This window comes from Anabas testudineus, chromosome 16 (genome assembly GCF_900324465.2).
Source record: "Anabas testudineus chromosome 16, fAnaTes1.2, whole genome shotgun sequence".
NCBI lineage: Eukaryota > Metazoa > Chordata > Actinopteri > Anabantiformes > Anabantidae > Anabas > Anabas testudineus.
In genome coordinates, this window is record NC_046625.1 from 21,554,174 (window position 1) to 21,574,647 (window position 20,474).

Here is a 20,474-nt window from a genome sequence, read left to right on the forward strand (position 1 = left end):
GGAGCTTGGCAGGGTTGGGTGGAGCACAGTGGATTGATTTCAAGTCTCATACTACTGTTAGCTTGATCTTCAAATGGTGCATATTGTATCTGTTCCTTAAATAATGAAAAACATAATATCTGTAGTCAAAACAAGCATCTGATACCTTCACTGGGCGCTAGAACATAGTGATATTCATAGTTTTGAACCTAAGTCAATCATGAAAATCGGCAGCAATCAACAGATTAAAAGATGATATAGGTAATTAGTTAATTATAATGATTACAATATTTTGTCTCAACTTGTTCCAGTTCTTAAACTCTATGATGTTTGTGATGTGTGTTAATGAGTGAAATATTTCAACCCAGGAGAAGATGTTGCTTTGATTTAGCAGCAGCACTGTGTAAAATGGAAATATTCAGTATGATTTGTGAAACACATTTCTTACATATTTGGAAATATATGATGATCTCCAACAGACTTAAAAATAAATTGTGTTTAAATAAAGGTTGCACAAACAGCACATGCTTGTACAGTCTGAACCACTGGTATATCAATAGGGCTCAAGCTTGTGGTGAGGTTAAATCCTAATTATCTTTAAGACATGAAAAAGTGCTAAGAGTGGAATTATTTTACTTATTTTATTTAAATTAGAAACATTCAGTGCCAATATTAAAGCTACACTGTGCAGTTTTTCTGTGTGGTCTGTGTTACATGTTTCATCATGTTATGCTTGTAGGATATAGAAAGCGTGTTTTGGTAAGAATTGCTCGGTATCAACACAACTGTCAGGAATCAGACTAGCCAAAACCAAAAACTCAAAATCATTCCAATCTTATATACTTCAGTTATTGGTCATCACAAAATTGTATAACTGACCAAAAGAGTATAATTGGTCTTCTAGAAGGCAAAGGCTCATTAAAACAACTTTAGTGGAGAATATCACTGCACTGCTGTCAGGCTGTTCATTGAGTCTGGCTCAGAGATCTCATAGGTAGCACCTCCTTTAAATTAACACAATTTGTAGAATATTTCCACTAAAATAGAATATAATAGACTATAAATAGAATATTTATATATACAGTGTGATTGCCTCATTTGTCTCTGCCTGTGTTTCCATAGTAGTGGGCCTCACACTAATCTCTGGGAAGTTTATCTATATACTATGTCATTTAAGACATTAAGGATAGAATTTGTCATTACTTTTGTTTCCTCCCTTTGACATCATTTTCCCCTAAATCATTCTGACCACACCGTTCCCACTATTCTTTGTCCTGCAACCCACTGTTTTTGGAATCAAGCTGACAATGCTTGAAGCTTCAAACACTGTGGAAAGTACAGCCTAGAGCAGCGAAACTCAGCTCACTTCATTTGAACAGGTCAAGTTGAGGCAGCAATTTACACAATCCAGGGCAGTGAAAAGGTCACCCCTCATGCTCTTCCACTTGTTCTTGCAGCACCTTCACTGCCCACTGCTCAAGGCGCAGCAGCATTCACAACTCAATCTCTGGCTGCTGGGACTCCCTTTGTGTCTAGATTCTGCACCCCCAACCTTACGCACACACCCTAGACCCCCTCCCTTCTCAAAATGCCCTTGGGACCAGGGCAGATTTGTAGTCCTAGTATGTCTGAAGACAGGCCATCCATCAACTGTGTGTGTGTGTGTGTGTGTGTGACAGCGGCGGTGGGGGGTGGTTAGTAGTCTACTGTCTCAGTCAACATTTATTTACACACAGTTTGACTGTCTGGGATGCTAAAGAGCTCCAGTGAATGAATCAGCCCTGCTGTCTGCTGCATGTCTCATGACTCCAGGACTGTGGCTACGGACAGGACATATTACATTCAATCAAGACACTATGCCCCAGACATAAGTTGGCAGACGGAACACAAGCACACTACGCCTTTTTTTGCCTTGTAGCCAATTTCTTTCTCCCAGCATTGAGACAAGTGAAATGGTTTGCATGTTTATTAGCCTCACTGCATTTCTCGCCTCCTTTCTTAAATGAAATAAAGCAGAGATTATTCCATCTGTTGCTGTGTCACATTATATGAAACAAAATAGAAATTATTTAAGCAGAAATACTGTATTACCCACTGTACCTCAGAGTTTGGATAATCAGTTTATCTGTGCAGGAGTATGGGTACAGTGGAATGGGAACATTTCTCTTATTCTCCTATTGGTTAGGAGGGATTTTCTTTGATTTGGAAGAGGCTTATATGGTAATTTTATCAAGGGGGTGTTACTGGTGTAGGAGCAGTTTAGATGGCTACAAGAGTACGGGCACATTAGTGTCCGGATTGAATTTAAAAGTGTTATAGATATACAGATGGTCAATCATCCTTATGCCAAAGGATGTCTTTAACGTGGCCCTTTGATTACATGTACAATGCAAAACGTACAAGTAATTATAGATCAATGTAACACTTGATCAGTCAGATGCATGGAGTCTGCCTTAATGTTGGAACATCTCTGATAGATCCTGGGAATTAATTCCTGTGCCTGGGACCACAAACGTCAAATGCTTCTTTTGGTTTAACTTTTGTAACAATCAGAAACCTTGAACCAGAGTTCTGAGAATAGATATCTATCAGAAAAAAGTTTCCTAAACTTTCAGACTGTTCAATATATCCATCCATGTTTTTACATGAAACCCAATGATAATGAGAATACACCATGCAAACCAATCATGTGGCTGGTATACCGACCTGTAGGCCGTAATATCAGCTGTTGGCAGCAACACGTGCTTATGTTTTGGATAATACATCCGTCAGCAGCAGTACTTAAGGAACAAGAGCGAGGTAAGAGAAAATGATGGTCAAAAATTATAGTCAAGATTTAACTTGACTGATAGGAAAAAATGATCTTGACAACTCTTCCTTCGGATATATTGTTTAATAAAATGGAGCTTTTATTATGTTGATGCCACGGTAGTCCCAGTCAAAAGTGATACCCATTATTCTCTAGAATTCTCATGAACTAAAAACTACTAAACAAGTAACACCAACTGTGACAATGTCTGTGTTGTCATCATTAAGCTGGAGGAGAATTTTATGACATCCAGTTGTTTTTGCCCTTAATATATTGAGCTAGAGTTGTCATTGGACTTAGACAACATGTTCTGGTTTGTTGATGATGGGCCACTGTACGTCTGTGTAGATATTCTGTTAAAGAGCAACCAAGTGAAAGGTTCTTATACCTTTTTAGGTCTTTTTAGGTAGTGATGGCAGAGGAAATTGGCAAACCAGTAGTGTGTTTGGAAGGACTAGAGGAGGGAAGATCTGCAGTTAGTGTAGCAATATTAGATTTTATGTCTAGACTTTCCTCTCTAGACATTTTATATACATGGACCGGTAGGATTAAATTAATACATAGACGTTGAGTGTAGGGTAAAGGATGTAACCTTCTAGGTGGTAGTTGATGTTTCCATAGGGAAGTGAGCACTCTGCAATCACAGCTGATTGCTGTAACTCAACATAACTCAACATTCTGTAGTGAGCGAGTGTTGTCTGTGGATGGTTTTACTGTTATTTCTTAACTTTTTAACCCAGTTTAACCTCCCAGCCTGGAGTCAAGTGGTACAGGATGTGTGTGGGAGTCAGAAAAAGAAGCCTCTGGTTGCCTGAATCCTTCTCCTTGTCCTCCTCTCATCTCCTACCTCTGTGTTTTTCATTCTTCATTAGTGATTCATAGGCTCATCTGATTTTTGATCCCTCTCTGTTCCCTTCTAGACAACAAGTCAGACAGTGGTGTCTGATACATACCACCCCCTCTTCTCTCCCACTTTTTCGTCCTCTCCCCTGAGCAGCCACCAGCTGACCCCAATCAGGCACAGAGCCTGCTCTATTGTCTGGCTGGGGAGAGGGGACTCTCACTGACACATACACAAACACACACAGACTCAGACAGGGGGTCAGAGGGAGATAGAAGCAGTCTGGTCTGGTTTGCCTCTTTGACTCCCAACCCCCATCTTTAACACAGCATTCTTCTCCTATCTTTTCCTCTTCCTCTTCCCCTTCTCATTTTCCTCTGCTCATCCCTTATGTAAACTCATTGGAAATCCCAGAAGTATCTAAGGCGTGCTATACAGTGTTTTGGCATGGGCATTGCTAAATACCACATGGCCACAACAAAAGCTGTGATTAGCTGCTTGTGTTTTTGGCGTGCATGTTTATTATGTGTCTCATGTTTGTTGAGAATGAGGATGATATTTAGTAAGTTAAAGACCTTCAGATGTTCTTTTAAGTAACAGACATCTAATAAACCGGTTACACTGCAAGCCTTCTGCCGGCTGGATATAACTCTAGTTCCATAAATCTGTGTCCCCTAACCTTCACAGTTGCTCTATGTCATAAACATAATTTAGGGATGACAATACAGTTGCTGTAGGGAAAACAAAGGATGATGTAGCCTCATAACACAAGCATTGTGGAGGTGATATCAATGGGTGAAATGAATGGGCATATCTGACAACTATAAAAAAAAAAAAAAAAAACCTATGTTGTATGCATCTATAGCTGAAATTCTGCTAATTCATTACATTATGTATAAATTCAGCTTACATGCAGTGTTTTACATTTTTCTTATTCCCATGAAAAGACTAAAAGAATGTATGCTACGAACAGGTTCATATTGTTGTTGCAATTACATCTTCTGGCACACTTGCCTGACACAAGCCTCTTGATTTTTTTACTTTTTTACTTTGCACCGCATTAGCTTGCAGCTCCTTGTTTGTGATTAGATTAATGGTCAATGGGAACCCCAACCCAACCACCTCCTTTTCCTTGACCTTTTAAAATGCAGTGACAATAAGATAGACAAAATAAACTGATGGAGCAAAAAATGCATAAAATCAAGTAGAATTCAGTACTGTACAGCGTTAAGAATCATCAGGTTCTGTCATCGCTTCTTCTACAGCAGCCTTCCATGTGCTAATTTAGACTGGTTTGTTGCTAAAGTGTCAGAGAGTAATCATGCAGATTAGACTGGGGCTCGGACGAGTATGCATACAAATATTGTTGAGGACAGACTGAAAAGAGGAGGTCCATGTTCTCTAACAGTATCTGTGTTACAGGAGACAAAACAATTTGGAAATATTAATAAAGATTAAGGGTGTGACATTCATTGATAATTTTTTGTTCATTATTTTGAGTTTAGTTTTTAAAATATATTTATACTCATAAAAAGTAGAGAGTCTCACGTTCTTTCAGAATGCTTAGCATTCTGCTGGAAGCTAATGTGGCTGCTGCCTAGGGTTGCTAATGATGAATAGGACTCCTGCTCCATGCAGTGTGGAGATCCTGTGTGTGAATTATTAATATAGGTCATAGTTGCAGCATACGGCTTGGCTTAGCCCAGTACTGTTCCAGCACCATTGCAATACATGGACTCTGCTTACCCACAGCCTGTCCCATCTGTCAGCCAGATTAACCCAGTGGATCACCTACACAGAGGTCTGCACCAGGCCAGGCTTCCTAAAAGGGGCCCTACCGAGAATCGTCCACATCCATGTCATCATCTGACAGATCATTTTAACTATAAATCACAATCCATAAAATAATTAAACCCCTTAACTAACAAAACAAAACAAAAAAAAAAACACAAACAAAAAACATGTATCCCCCAACTAGCTATGCAGGACCCTAAGCTGCTCATTTACAGAAATATATTATATAATAATTAAGACTTTATGGGTCTTCATAAAAAGCTTTCCATGATGAATTCCATCTGTATATTTTTGCATCAGGCAAAAGCCAACACTTATGGAGCCAGTTGCTGCAGTGAATGTTTACTAGTCTGGCTGAATGTCTAGGATCCAGAGCTCAATGTGTGTGTGAGAGAGACTGTGTGTGTAAGCCCTACACAGAGACAGACATGCCCTCTCAGCTGTTTTTTGTCTGCAGAAGCGCACAGAGAGAGACAGACTGCAGTTCTTTGCAGTGTTGAATGGCTGTGAGTCAGCCTCAGTCCAAAATTGTCTAACTTCCTGGGTAAAAATCCCAATTTTTACCCAGTGAACATTAAGCTTTTAAAAACACCTCACCTAAAACATTATGTTAAAGCTGTTGGATACATTGAGCCAAGTGGAAACATGCTATGATCTTGAATTGACTTCTGCCATATGACATTAAGGAGAAACCACCATGAGCACAAGCAATACTGAAAACATTAGTAACAAGTCTGTGTTAATATCTCTAATTACACTTGGTCTCTATAATGCCCAAAAGAGTTTTACCTCATCAAGTCAGGAGCTTCTTTTTATTCCACAACATTCACCTTGAGATGAACTCCCCAAGTGGTGCTTCTACAGAGAATGGAGAGAAAGAAGGAAGTGGGCGGCGTGGGTGGGAAGGAGTGCGAGAGAAAAGGCAAGGAAGATATGATAGGAGGAAAGACGAAAAAAAACAGAGGAAAAAAAAGAGATGTCAAGTCTCCACATCTACAAAGAAAGAGTTTTCAAGAAGATTTTATGAAACACGTTAAGAAAACACTACATTTAATAATCTACTCAATCACAGAAGCCTCAGCATGCAGAAGAAAAGTTAATACTTGATAACAAACATGATGGTGTTTTTTTTAAGGAAAAGAAACATTGCTCTTTTCCTTTAAAATGCAGAGACATTGTATCTGTGTTCTTGCAGACAGAGGTGTGAGACCATGGCTATATTTGGGCCATGGACCACATAAGAGGAGTTGGCGCATCAGAGCCTCCTGAATACAGTTATTTGCCATCCAAATTGGAACTGTCTCATGAAACCTGACCCTAAATTTGCCCAAGTTTAGAGATATTCTTCTAATTTCTACTAGAGGTCAGACACATTGTAAATTGAACCTTTTCAAATTCCTGCTACTACAACAGTTAGGATGTACTTCAGGACTATTTATAGCTATGCCCCTTCCTCAGCAAGTCTAAAACATCCTGACCATCTGATAATGTGAGACGCCAACATCATTACAATTTACAATTAATCATTTGGCTGACGCTTTTATCTAGAGCCACAAAGGCAGGATTAGCAGAAGGAGGTCTAAGGACCCCTACTGGAGGTAGTCCACAGCTGGAATTCGAACCCCAGTCTCTCCTCATGGAGGGGCAGCGATCGTACCACTACACTATCCAGCACGTGATTACTTAGCTCTTCCCTATTCCCCCACCTGCATCTTGCATGCCTGCCTGCTTCTTCTTTTTCTGCTGAAGCTTCTTTTATAGTAGTTTTCTCTGTTGTCGCCAGCTGTTGCTTAGCATTACATTGAAGTTCAGCCTGCGGTCATGGCTAAGTGTTCCAGGGAGTAAGAAAAGTTTTGTGATAGGACTTTTTTCCTTTTCCCCCCACATATACTCCCCTTTATCTTGCCTTTCCCTCCTTCTCAGTCTCTTGCTTCTCTTTTCCCCTGTCTTTATCTTTACTCTTGGTCTTTTTTCCATCCCTTCCTTCCTCTCTTTTCTGTCTGCATCTCTCGCCTCTGCCTAATCCTGCCTGCCAGGCATTGCTTCATGGTTGTTAAGCATCTCAACCTGAAGGGGAGGAGGGGGGAGGCAGCTAGTCATGTGGTGAAACCTATTGAGCGACTTAAGCGTGGTTGGTTTGCTCTGTTGGCTTGGCACAATGAGTCTGCATGTGGAAGACATGTTTACACACCTTCATCTGAGAGTGGGAAGGAGTGAGAGAGGAGGCAAGGAGGAAATGTAGGAGACAGTAAGAAGGTGGGATAAAACAGAAGGAGGCAGATATGCTGACAGTAGTGAAGTGAAAGAGAAGAGGTGGGAGAAATAGATAAAAAGGAGAGCAATACATGATGAAAGATGAAAAAGAGATGGATTAAAACTGAGACAGAAACAGATGGATACATACAGACCGAAGGAGAGTGAGGAGTGTGACAGAAAGAGACAGGCATAATGAGACACAGAGGAGAAACAGACTAAAATAGAGACAGAGACAGTACATCTCGGTGGAGAGACAGTGAGTATGACAGTGAGTCATAGCAGAATAAAACGCCACGCAAGCATATGCTACTGTTGAGGAGCCATCTTCTTCCACAGTCAAGCACGTTCAACTGAGTTTCTTGTTTTATTCTGATCCACAGTTTAGATTGTAATTTAAAATAAGATAATTTATATAATTAGAAAAAATAATAGTAATAGCTTTTCAAGTAGCTGATTATACTGTGTTTCCTGTTCATTGACTAAATTTAGTAATTGTGTTAGGGCCACAAGGCCCAAAAACTATTATAACTTAAATACCACTAGTGACTTCTGTCATTGGATAATGTTGATACATATGATAACTAGCTAGACAGTTGTTTACTTTTAAAGTGAAGCTGCATTTAGGGCTTCCCATCAACATAATCAATAAAGTTGATTTTGTAACTGTGCCAATGGATGCATTCAATGGAAGAATGCATTGATGTGTCATGTTTACGTTCATCCCAAATGATGGCAGCTTCCACTCCCATGCATTCTGAAAATGCATCTTTAAGTGTGGCATTCTTTAATATATTAGTGCCCTGTGCTTTGTAAAACAGAAATTGCTGAACATTAAAACAACAGCACAGCTGCTGTGCACAAGCATCTCACAACAAAACATCCTGGGACTCTCCGACCTCAAAATGATGAGCCAGCAGCGTCAGCGTTTATGGATAGTGAGCTTTATCTGATGGATGGTGTTAGTGCCTAACAGTAGTCGATTTGTTCTGATCTGTTATATTTCGGACAAGACCTCAATGCTAGACTTGGTAGAGCAAATGCTAATAGCTAATATGGCAGCATATAAGCATTTTGTTTATGTGCATATAGGCCTATAAAACAAAACAGAGTTAAATTCTATTAACGTGCCATTGCACAACAGTGTAAGGAACCTTTAGCAGATAACTAATACGACTGCATTTCTGATCACGATCAGTGCTAATAATGTTAGCATTAGCATAGGAAGCCTCTCATCACTGGGTGTTTGGTGCGGCCAGTGTCGATAATCTGTGTTTAAGAAACAGTAAGAGCCCAAATGTCTGCACCTTAAATATGAACCCCTTTCTCAATGTGCCCCCATGCACTCAGTCGTACTCTCATGTCCCCCAGAGTCTCCTGTGTTCCACCCACACTATCCTCTGCTGCCTCTGTTTTGCTGATCGCACCATCCACGCAGTCTTTGCAGCACATATGCAGCATGCAGCCTACGTCTGGGAGTTGTCTGTTACCCCATACCGATGTTGAAAACCCATGTTAGGGTTGCATGGTAAATCCACCTCTCCTCTGGGGAGGAGGTGTGTGGTAGTTGGAGGGATTGCCTGTATCAAATTAACATGTGCCAGGAAACACAGAGACAGACATGAAACCCACTCATTTCTTTCTTCTCTTCCGCTCACTCATCTCTCCTGCTTTGTTCTTTTATTCTGCCGCTCAGCTGTTTCATGGTTCAGTCTCAGAGATGAGACAGTACACTAGGTTGTGTTGTTCATCTTCTTTTTAACATCCGTCTTCTGCGTTTACGTCATTTTCTCTGCACTTTTGTTTTCCTGTGGTGACTTCCTTGCCTTCGTCTGTCCTTTTCCACGCAAGCTATGGTATACTCTGTTTATCTTCCTTTCTTTCTCTCCGACTATTTGCCAGTCTGGCAACTGCATCTGCATCTTATCTTTCCTTTCTTGCTTGTTCTGTTCAGCCAGATCTCAGCTTGGTTTTAGCATTTTCAGCAAATCTGATGATGATGTTGACCTGTGCAAAATGACAATAATATTCCCAACTCACCTACTGTATGTGGTCTCCGTTAATTTAGTCTTATTTTGTATTCTGTCTTTGCATATTGTGAGTGTATGTTTCACAGACTGTACTCTCTGAAACATGATAGCTGCCATCTTGGCTAGGTCTCCCTTGAAAAGAGAGACTTCAATTTGCCCACACTACCAAAACTCACAACTCAGCACAACTTGTGTCGTATATTAACAAAAAATTGAAAATCTAGACTCATCCTAAAGAGTATTTATGCTCTTGGTTTCTAAAAGTGACAATAGTACATAATATCATTCAGCGACATCCATCTGTCTACTTATTGGCCAGTTAGTACTTAGGTTGTGTGTGTACTTGTTGCTGTACGGTTAGCTGATATCTGTGTCTGTCTCCTCAAACTATTGGTAATATGTATGATCATAATGTTTCTGTTAGCGATGAGGCTAACGGAACCTGTTTTGATCTGCTTACTTTGGTTACTATGGCCTGTCCAACAACACTGTGTGGTGCTAACACCTGTACTCACACAGAGATCCCCAGCACACCCAAGTCAGCATCCCAAGCATGCACACACTCACTTCAAGCCTGCCCTTAGTGTGACCCTTCAGTCTGGTTCATTCACTTAGTGAGAGTAGTCAGTAGAGGGGGAGGGGGGTTGTCTAGACGCTATCCTGACTGTCTGGCTCTGATAATGTACACATACACCTGAGACAGTGCAGGCCAGTTCTGACTGCAGGCAAGTGTGTGTTTGCATGCTAGTGTGATGTGACATGTTGAGCTGACCATGTGTAGGCCATCTCAGCGACTGGATGAATACTTTAACATGGCTCCCCTCTCTGCTTTACTGCTTTACATGAATATTACAGCATTAGAATATTGATAGGGACGTTCTCTATCGTGTAATATTCGGGATATGTTATTACAGACACTTCTGTTTTACATATCTTTGTTCAAGTTCAATTTAAACAGATGATGGTATGGCTTTGTTAGTCCTTGGGGAAATTTGCGGTTAGAAATAGTGGTATACCTGTTCACTACTAGTGTAATGGTTCTCTAAACTCACTTCTTCTTTCAGAACTGAATTTTATTCAATGACTGGATTTTTGTCTCCAAGAAGTACAGTATCGTTCGGAAAAACAGATATTCAACACGTTGTCGTGAATATAATGATAGAAAATTAGTCGAGCAGTTTGAGGCTGAAGTACATTTTTTTCCACACACCACTAAATATTTACTTTTACCATGTATCATATCATATCATTTAGCCACATGATTAGGCTTATTACCTAAAACAGAATTTTCCAAGTCAGGTTTCCATCATAGTTTCTCCTGTTAGGTGATTTTGAGACTAGTTTTATTAAAAGGTTATAGTCTGCATAGGTGTAGTCCTATGTTGCTCTGTGTACAGTGTCATAGCTAAAAAGAAAATAGTTCAGTTTGACTGAAAAAACTATGACTCTATGAATTTAAAGGGGTTAGTTTGTATATGGTGGATGGTCTGAGAGCCTTTTTTTATCTGGGAGAGTCAGGTGATACTGGTGAATACTGTATATTTTCAGTCAGAGTCATGCTTTTGTGGTTATGGTCACATGCTCTACCTTTAAATGTAACATTTTACTTGAACATTTTACTTCTTGAATGAATTGTAAATGAATTCTGAGAATGTGGTTACGCCACTGAGTATAAGTCAGGAGTGGTGAAACATGAGCAGCCAGACAGATTTTAAACATACCCTGGGGTTAGTCATATTTACAGACTGATTTCCTGGTTCAACTTTGACCCACTGAAGTTGCCGTAGATCTGCACACACAGCGTTTTAGATGATCTCACTTTCAGTTTTACCTGGATAATGTAGCTTCTAGCTGTTTGCCTGTTTATTCTAATTACATGTTCTCATCTTTTTGTGTGTGTGAGAGAGATATGTCTCATCCTCTTTGCATCTCCGACTCTCTCCTGCCTCACTTTCCATCTCATTGATGACACCAAGAAATCTGTCTAACACACACAAAAACAGGGTTAAGCAGCACTAAACTAGTTCATTTATTTCCATGGAGAGGCCGACTGTAGCAGAGGCTGATATGTCATGCTGTGCCGCGCACACACACACACACACACACACACACTAGTTGAGAGAGACTTTCGCTGCCAGGCTGATATCAGCCGTCTAGACGTACACATCTCCCATGGGAGTGAGAGGAGTGTGTGCATGCACCTCATTTGCTCACTCCCTCTTCTCTCCTAACTCTTGTCCCTTCATTACTGAACACTGTCTCCTTTTCTCTAACTGTGCTTGCCTTATAAAGTGTATCTGCACTATTACATTTCTTTTCCTTCTTGTCTCCTTCTATCTCGCTCTGCCCCAGTGGGTGGGTGTGTGTGTGTATGTGTGTAATAGCCAGGTTGCTACCATGGCACCCCAGTCGCTCTGGGCCTTGCTGATCACGGCACCGTGCCCAGGGGTTACCATAGCAATGGCAGTGACAGCAGTGTGGGACTGTGCACAGTATGTCGAAGGAGGACTGCATGTGTGTGGTTCCAGTGTGGTGGACAGCAGGCTGTGAACTCAGCAAGCCTGTAACTGGGCTGGAGCTCTCTGGGTAGCAGGTGGATGAGCAAATCTCAGCATCCTTTATTTTATTCTCCATGTCTCTTACTATACTTTAAACATGTATTATAATTCACTTTTATAGTTTCTGGATTTAGACTAGAGACGAAAGCCCACAGGTTGAGTCCCTTGGACTTGGGGACCAACAGTGACACAGCTCTTGCAGCATTTCCTCTGTGAGTCATAGAGAAAGTGCCTGCATTTAAAGTAGGAAAGCGCAGTTTCGAGTGCCAGGTGTGACTGAGATAATGTATTTTTTTTCTCTTCAAGGATGAGATGTAGCTCTGTAGTGCAAAAGGAAACAGGAAATGGCTTTAGTGGTAATAAGCCAGCTGGAGGGTTTATTAAGCTTGGGGTTGGCTCAGTTAAAAAAAACTCAGCAATGTTAAGTTTATGTGCAGTAAAACAAAGTGGAGTGTGTGGTCTCTAAGCATAGCCACTAGTCTGAATTTCATTTCAGGACCAAAGCAGAGTAAGTATGTATACCCCCATAAGTCACAAAAGTAAGTCTGTCCTAGAAATAAATGTTTCTTGTTGCCTTTTGTAATGAACATGCTGTATAAATATAGTGTAAGTTTCAGAATATTACACTAATATAAACACTTCAGAAGTCATCCAGCTATTTAACAGTCACATCATCAATAAAATACAAGGGAACCAGTTTCTTTAGCAGCCATAAATGCCCAGCCTATATAATTAGCCTAGGTGCTTATTGACATAACTGTACTTAGTTTGTAGATGTCTTTAAAAACACTTCTTTTGAAAGGGGTGAACTGACCCCATTAAGTAGCCATCATTGATAGACTCTTCTATTTCACTTATCACTTGGAACACGTGCTCTAATAGTTATGTGTCTGTCTGTCTGTCTGCTGTGTGTCTGACAGCTTCTTTTCAATGTCAGCTGAACTGCCTGACCTCACTGGCCTCTATTACACACACTCACACAGAGGTCAAATGGTAGTTACTGGGGATGTGTGTGTGTGCACACGTGCTGCATGTGTCTGTCTATGCTTTTCTTTTAGTGTGTAGTTTCTTAAACTGGGAAAGGTTTGTAGCCTTAGCCATGAAAATTACAGTGCACAGAGAAGAGGATGGCTTAACTTTCTATAACCTGTCCTGTCTGGACAGATGTTTGTGCTGTTTCAGTGTAACATCTCTGAACTGTCACATTGATTTACATAAACTCGACGGCCTCCCCTCACCACAGGGATGTGCGGCTTGCAGTGCAAATGATTCAGCCTGCTGAAGGAATAAGGTTGCTGCAGACACAGCGCCGATATTGTTTTGACAAGTGGATTACTGTTGTAATAACATCAGACTGGTTCTGGTAATGCAGACTGCCAGCACACACTGTTCTCTAGCCCGTGCAAGATTGTACATTGTGTTCTGGAGCCTCTGAACTTGCATGGATACTGGGGTTCAGGCATCGCAGGCCTCCCATCCCTCTCCCCTGACTCTTTTCTCTCTAATCTCTTTTCCTCCCCACATTTCCGCCCTCCCTTCTCAGCTCCTTCTTGTCCTTCCTCCCTAATGTCCAGAGGAGAGGCTGCTAACTGCAGACACTGTACTTTTTATTTAGCTTGAACTGTAAAAACATCCCCGCCTGTGCTTCAGAAGAGGACTTTGAGTCAGGCATCTAGTTTTTGTGGCTTTTCCAAGAGCACAAGAGCAGAGTATGTGATATTTATCCAGCAGGCTTACAGGAGGGTCTGGTTTACTTGGTTTGGCAGAATGTTGTTCTGTGAATGAAAGTTTCCCTTGGTCTCCTCCTTGTGGCTGCTGTGGTAAACGCACAGGCTTGGGCTGGTGGTGGCTGAAGCTCTCAGATAAGATATTAAGCTTGGCAACAGCACATGTTTCTGATGCATTTTTTTCTCTCCATTGTAGGCGGTTTGGGGGTTTGAAGTAGGATTTATAATGGCAAATAGCAGTTTTGGTCTTTGTGGGTTTCAAAAATTAGATGATATTCATTTATTTGGATTTTTATATGAGTCCCTTACATTTACCTATTGATGAATGCATTACTTACTTACCAGTGTTCCCAGTTTTTCTGTCAGTCTAACATTTGCTCTAATGTTACCTTTTTTAATCAGCTGTGTGTGTGTGTGTGTGTGTGTGTGTGTGTGTGTGTGTGTGTGTGTGTGTGTGTGTGTGTGTGTGTGTGTGTGTGTGTGTGTGTGTTCAGACAGAGCCAATAGTCTTAAGAAGGCTTTTAACTTCAGAGACTAATTATCTTTTAGAATACATAATGTAAGGGTGTAACCCTTCTAAAGGAAAGGCCTGAAACTGGAACTGTGACCATAATAGTCTGACTGTAACTCTACTTTTTTATTTAGTCATTTAAAAAAAGGAAAATTATCCTAACACCTTGTTTTTTTTCATTGACATTTCATATGTGCATCTGACATCACACACAACCAAAGGGAAATAACTTACAGTAAAATGAACATCTTCATTTGCAGTTAGCTTCATTTGTCCATGTGGGGAGGTGACAGCCAGTGCCATGTGCTTTCTAGAAACCAATACATCTTACATGTGGCTGAAACATGACGTTACTGTATTCCCTTGGTCCTATTTGTTCCACATAAGGTGACACATATTGTGATGAAGAGATTAAAACCTCAGTTTCAAACATCTGGTGTGAAAAGTGGACCGTGTAGGCCATCACTTCTACTGTGCATAGAAGAAGAATGGTGAACTGAATGTGCTTTATTTTTGCTGCTCCGACTGCCTCATTCAGCACCTTTCATCTAGAAAAAGAATGATTGAAAAAAAAAAAAAAAGTTGTTGAGCATTTTCGTCATATTATTGAACTGTAAGTGCCCTCTTTCTCCCTTCTTTGATGTTTAATGCTGGTTGGGTTTACTGTCTTACCAGTGTTAGTAGTGGTGTTCTACATGCATGTGCCTTCACCCTGTCGGTCTTACCCACCCATCCCCCAGTGGCTGCTGTGGTGGAGCAGAGACAGGTTTTAGTGGGTTTACATTTCAGTTCAGACTCGACACAAACCCGCCCTAGTACAGACGAATAAGCCGAGGAGGATTACCGAGGGCGGGATAGGTTGAGTTTAAATTGACTACTATGGTCCCTTCTGTAATGTTTGCTGTTACAAACATTTTCCCTTTATTTATTTATCTTTCTTTTCTTTATCTGGTCACAGATGACTTGTTGGTAATGCAGTCCAAAATAATTTACTCAGATAGCTGAGGGTGTATTTTATTATTGTTCTTGCTGAGTTGCTCAAACTTAAGTGGAAACACACTATAAGTGAGTGAGGGTCCCGTAGTTGAGATCAAACTGAGTGCCAAGACCAGATGAAGTCAAAACTTCAGAAGCAGAGCATGTTGTGTCTTGTCAGCAACTGACAAGACACAAGAAGGTGTTCAGACTGCAGGGAGACAGGTGGAGTGGAGACAAATAGAGAGGGAAACCGATTAGATCATCAATGTTGGAAGAGTGCAAGAAGTTAGTGAGAGAGAAAGGACAGAAGAAAATGCGATGGAGAAGCTGCAGGCAATTAGAAGTACAGCGAGAATTCAATGGGGGTGGGAGGAAAAGATGAAAAAGGGAACAATGAACAAGAAATGAGTGAGAGTAGTGGCTTGATCTGGGAGGTCATACCAGATCAGCTCTGACGCTGTGTGAGTGTGTGCGTGTATGTGTGACTAGGTTTAGTTTAGGTTTTAGTTAGGTTTAGAGTGAGGCAGTTAGTGATGGTTAGGGTAAGACAGTACACCTGATAAATTCCAAATTGAAAAAAACAATAGATTAGCATGGCCTATGCGACAGTAGAGGAAGGAATGAATTATGTCAATGAGTGTCCTCACACTAACTGCCATACAAAAATGTGTGGGTCTGTGTGTGAGTCACACATTGTTTTTTGTTGTGGACAGAAACACTGCAGTTATTCAGCGTTTCCACAAAGGAACCACTGTACACTGTGTCGGACACCACAGCGTTCAACACTCATCATTTGTGCATTTTGAAGTTTTTCTCTGTGTCCCCACACACTCATTTAAACCATACATCCACTCTGTATGGGACAGTCTGAATCGGAGTTTGTTTGACGTGTGCTACCCCCTGGTGGTGAACACATTTTAGAACAGTTGAGGTGGTACTTCTTAAGAAGTCTTTCAAGTTAAACCCTTAAGGGATAATTTGGGACTTGAGAGAAGACAAGGTCCAGTGGTCATAGAATTTTGTTTTGTTTTTTTGTGTTTTTGTATGTACGAAACATATTCTTTAGTTTCCTCTTAAGTAGGAAGAAATGTTGCTTTTTTTTATTTTCTATTGTTGTCAAATGATCATCTTTATATTAAGAAATTATAATCTGACTAAATAAAAATAAATCTAAATCTAAAATAGTCTAATATATATTTATATACCTTTTAGAGGATCAGATTAATTGAGAAATTACTTCTCAGATTAATCCATGCTCATTAGTTGCAGCAGCTTTAAGTATTCTCTTACCTCTGCCTTTACTCTGAAATTCTAACGTGACAATTAGACTGTATGAGTTTCTTAGAGCTGCATCTCGTCAATGTTTCATACTAATTGTGTCTCCCTTTTTTCTTGTGTTTGTGCAGCTGAACTGGAGTTTGTTCAGATCGTCATCATCATCGTGGTCATGACAGTGATGGTGGTAGTGATCATCTGCCTGCTTAACCACTACAAGCTCTCCACCTGGTCTTTCATAACAAGGCAGAGCCAGGCTCGCAGGCACGACCATGCCCTGCAGCAGGTCAGTGTGTGTGTGTGTGTGTGTGTGTGTGTGTGTGCGAGAGAGAGAGACACAGAATTAGGGACAAAAAGAACTTTATTGTTATCCGTAGCACTTCACTAGTGCTAACAGCTCTGTTCTCCCAGTGTCCATTTCAGTAATAAACATTTTGATCGGAACTGAGTGGTAAAACTGTAAAAACTGTACGTTTGCCTCTTCATCTGTTCTCTCTGAACATCCCTGCACAGCCGTTATGACGGCACACTCTTTATTCCTGATGCAGGACAAGCATAGCTCACCAGTTCGTTCCTAGTAAAGGTGCACTGAGCTAAGTGAATCTTTTTATCCCAGGCAGAGTCTCTGTCCCAGTTTCGCTGAGGTAACAGCTTCCTATTAGTCTATTAGGTGAACTTGCTGAATTGGTTTCTTCAGAGCCAGACTCTGTCAGACCTTGATGTTTAATTCACAACAGTGCTGTCTAGACAGCAGCAGCTCCGCCCCCATACTGGCATGTCGACACCCCGGGACAAACACACACACTTGCATAAACACACATTGCACCTGCTAAAATAAGCTCAGGTACAGAATATGATGAACTACGCAAAGTGATTGGATTATTGGGACAGTATCAAAAAAAAAAAAAAGGTTCACCAGCTCCTTTGTCACTTGATTATTTGAACTCAGCATAAATCCTGCTGCCTCTTCTTTTTTATGTATCTATTGCTGTCTGCTCTGTACTGTACAATGAAAATACAAATTATGCAAACAGAAGCAGACACAAAGCAAAAAAGATGCCCTAAATGTAACATCAGAAAGCACCAAGCTGACAAAGCCTTGTAGCAGAGAGTGCAATTTGGAAGAATAACCAACAGCCTTTGCCCCTAACAGACACATAAATAACAAGCACTTATGCATGTTTGTCCTCTTTTTCAGGTTTCTTTTTTCTCTAAATTATGTTGACTGTGCCATCAGAGAAATGATCCTTAAGTCAAACGTAGATGAAGGAGAGCTGCAATTATTTGGTAGTTGTATTTTGTTTGTTGTGGCTTTTATCCTATTTTTAGTACTGGAGCCGTCTATCTTTTGTTGTCTTTTCTCTAAAACCGGGCAGGATTTGAAGAATCAGGCGTTTTAGCGATGCTGTTTTTTAATGTTTTGTGTCCTCATTGTAGCCTTTTTTCCTTTTCACTTTCATTTTTTGTTAAGGAATAAAGTTTCTATCAACAGCTTTGCATTTTCACATCAGAAAACAAACATCATTACTATAAAATTGTAAATTTCTAAAGCTTTATCAGATTACATTTTGCCATAAAAAATTAAGATACAGTTGTTTTTGTTAGCAATTTGAATATGTTTCTATCCTGCTAAAGTTCAGATTTCAGCCCTTTTTTTAAAACTTCACTCTACCTGGAAACCTTTTAAATCATAGCCTCTCTGTTTTGTCTGTCTCCATGTATAGGATGGGTGCCTGTGGCCTTCAGACAGCGGCTCGCGACAAGGTGCCTCGGAGGTAAGACCAATATCTCGCTGACTCTTAATTAACCCATAGCCAACCCTTAATTACTGAGAATGGCAGTCACGCAGGTCTATGGTTAGGTTTTGTGTTGGCCAAGATTAACTGGTTCCAGAAATGTCAACAGATGCAAACTAGGTGCTAGTACCAGTTCAGAGTTGGTTCAACTAATGAATATTATAAGAAGTTAGCTTTTTTTGGGGTGGGAGAGCCTCTATAGAGCCATGTTTAATTGATGTTGGTAAGCTGGTAATGAGGATCTTGCCTGTAGCTCCTGACGTGAGCATTTCTTTGTATTAGAAGAGCAAAGATTTGCTGCTGCTGTGGAACCAATTTTGCTGGCCTAGAGCTGGTTATTTTGCCTGTTGAAATGTTCAGTAGCTATTACAACCTAACATGGTTATTAATGGCTACTTCTAACCCTGTACTCATAGAGCTGGGGTGAAAATATATAACCAAATGAGATGTGATAACACTATTGTTGTTATTGTTGTATTGTATTGTTGTTTTGACACAGGCTTTGTCTGAAAGTGAACACACACAATATGCACAACAAGTATAGTCACCAACACAAAGTTCGCTGTAATTCACTACAGTATTAACTGCTAACGCTGCACTTCTGGTGTAGGTGGTTATAGATGATAACATTCAACGCACAGCATTTGTGTCTGACATTCACAGACAGTGTAAAGTGCAAATGAAGGCTGTAGAGAGGGTGTTCTTTAAAAGAAAGAAGACCTGGTATCCACTCAGTGATCTCGAACGTACTTGCTCTACTTGTTCTATTATAAAAGAAATCTGTCTCTTCTTAGCTCGTCTTTGTATTTTCACAGCATTCGTCCTTGTGTAATTGTTATGTGGTTTCAGGGCACAAAGATCCTGACATTTGCATTTTGGCTCCTTGTTAAATATTTGATCATCCAGGAACTGGAGCTTGTATATGACACTTGGTATGGCTGGCACTCCAAACAAAATCACACGTTGGCTTGTTTTCAAAGACTCAACCGCAAACAAATGCCAGTACACACTGTGACTGGTGATCTGTTTATTTAGTGGCTTCCATGCCAGACTGGGGAGCTTACACAGTGGGTATGGACAAGCTGGAAAAACTAGAAACTCTCTTTTCAAAGTGCCACAATCAATGACATGATGAATATGATGAAGATGAGAATACAGATGGTGTGTGAGATGTTTGCCTACACTACTATACTTTGATAATCAAAGCCAAAATATAGCTGTTTGTGTAATCAAACAAGTAGGTTTGCACCAACATAAACCTGAATACCAAACCAAAACCCAAAAAGTTAAGTCACTTAAATGTAGAGGACCACACCAGCTGTAATACTTCTGTGTGGGAAAAAATCTAAAAGAGTAAGACATAATAGATGGAAAGAGAGTAGAGAAGAAGGCAGGTAAAAAGGAGTCAGGGAAGAAAGAAACAGTGTCAGTGTTAAAGCTCCCACAGGCCTGCCGAAAAAAGGAAAAGGCCATGGAGAGACAAACGCAGAGGGAGATGCAGCTAGTGTTGGTGGCTGTTGATGCAGTAATGGGGGCTCTGCTTGTGTGCGCGCGTGTGTGTGTGTGTGTGGGGTGGATAGATTTTGGTGCGTCATTAATCAGCAACACCTCCCCTGACACTGTCTAGACAGCCGTCTGAGAGCTGCCCTGCTCTGTTGCGCTCTGTTCCCTCTATCAGCTGTACACCTTTCTCCCCCCTCCCTCTGTTTGTCTATCTGTCTGGCTCTTTACTTTCTCTTTTCTTTTTTTCTGTCTTTATCTCTCCAGCTTTCGTTTGCTCTTTCTCCTCTTTTTATCTGTCAGTGTGGCTCTTTCTTTCTGTACTGTCTTTACCTGTCCTTATCGCAGTAGCCTTTCTTTTTATTCCTCTCACTCTCACTCTCACTCTCTCTCTCTCTCTCTCTCTCTCTCTCTCTCTCTCTC

The 20,474-nt window shown here is 40.6% G+C and overlaps 1 protein-coding gene across 4 annotated transcripts in view; it reads left to right on the top strand.

The window, feature by feature from the left end:
* Positions 1 to 20,474, top strand: part of LOC113170268 (low-density lipoprotein receptor class A domain-containing protein 4) — a 142,416-nt gene that overhangs the window by 114,403 nt on the left and 7,539 nt on the right. For all 4 annotated transcript variants that reach the window (XR_003299627.2, XM_026372293.2, XM_033326392.1 and 1 more), the window contains 2 exons: positions 16,887 to 17,041; positions 18,480 to 18,530. Coding sequence is in view for 3 of the 4 variants with exons in the window: in XM_026372293.2 (XP_026228078.1) it covers positions 16,887 to 17,041; positions 18,480 to 18,530 (206 nt within the window). In the remaining variant the exon portion in view is untranslated. The remainder of the gene's footprint in view (positions 1 to 16,886; positions 17,042 to 18,479; positions 18,531 to 20,474) is intronic.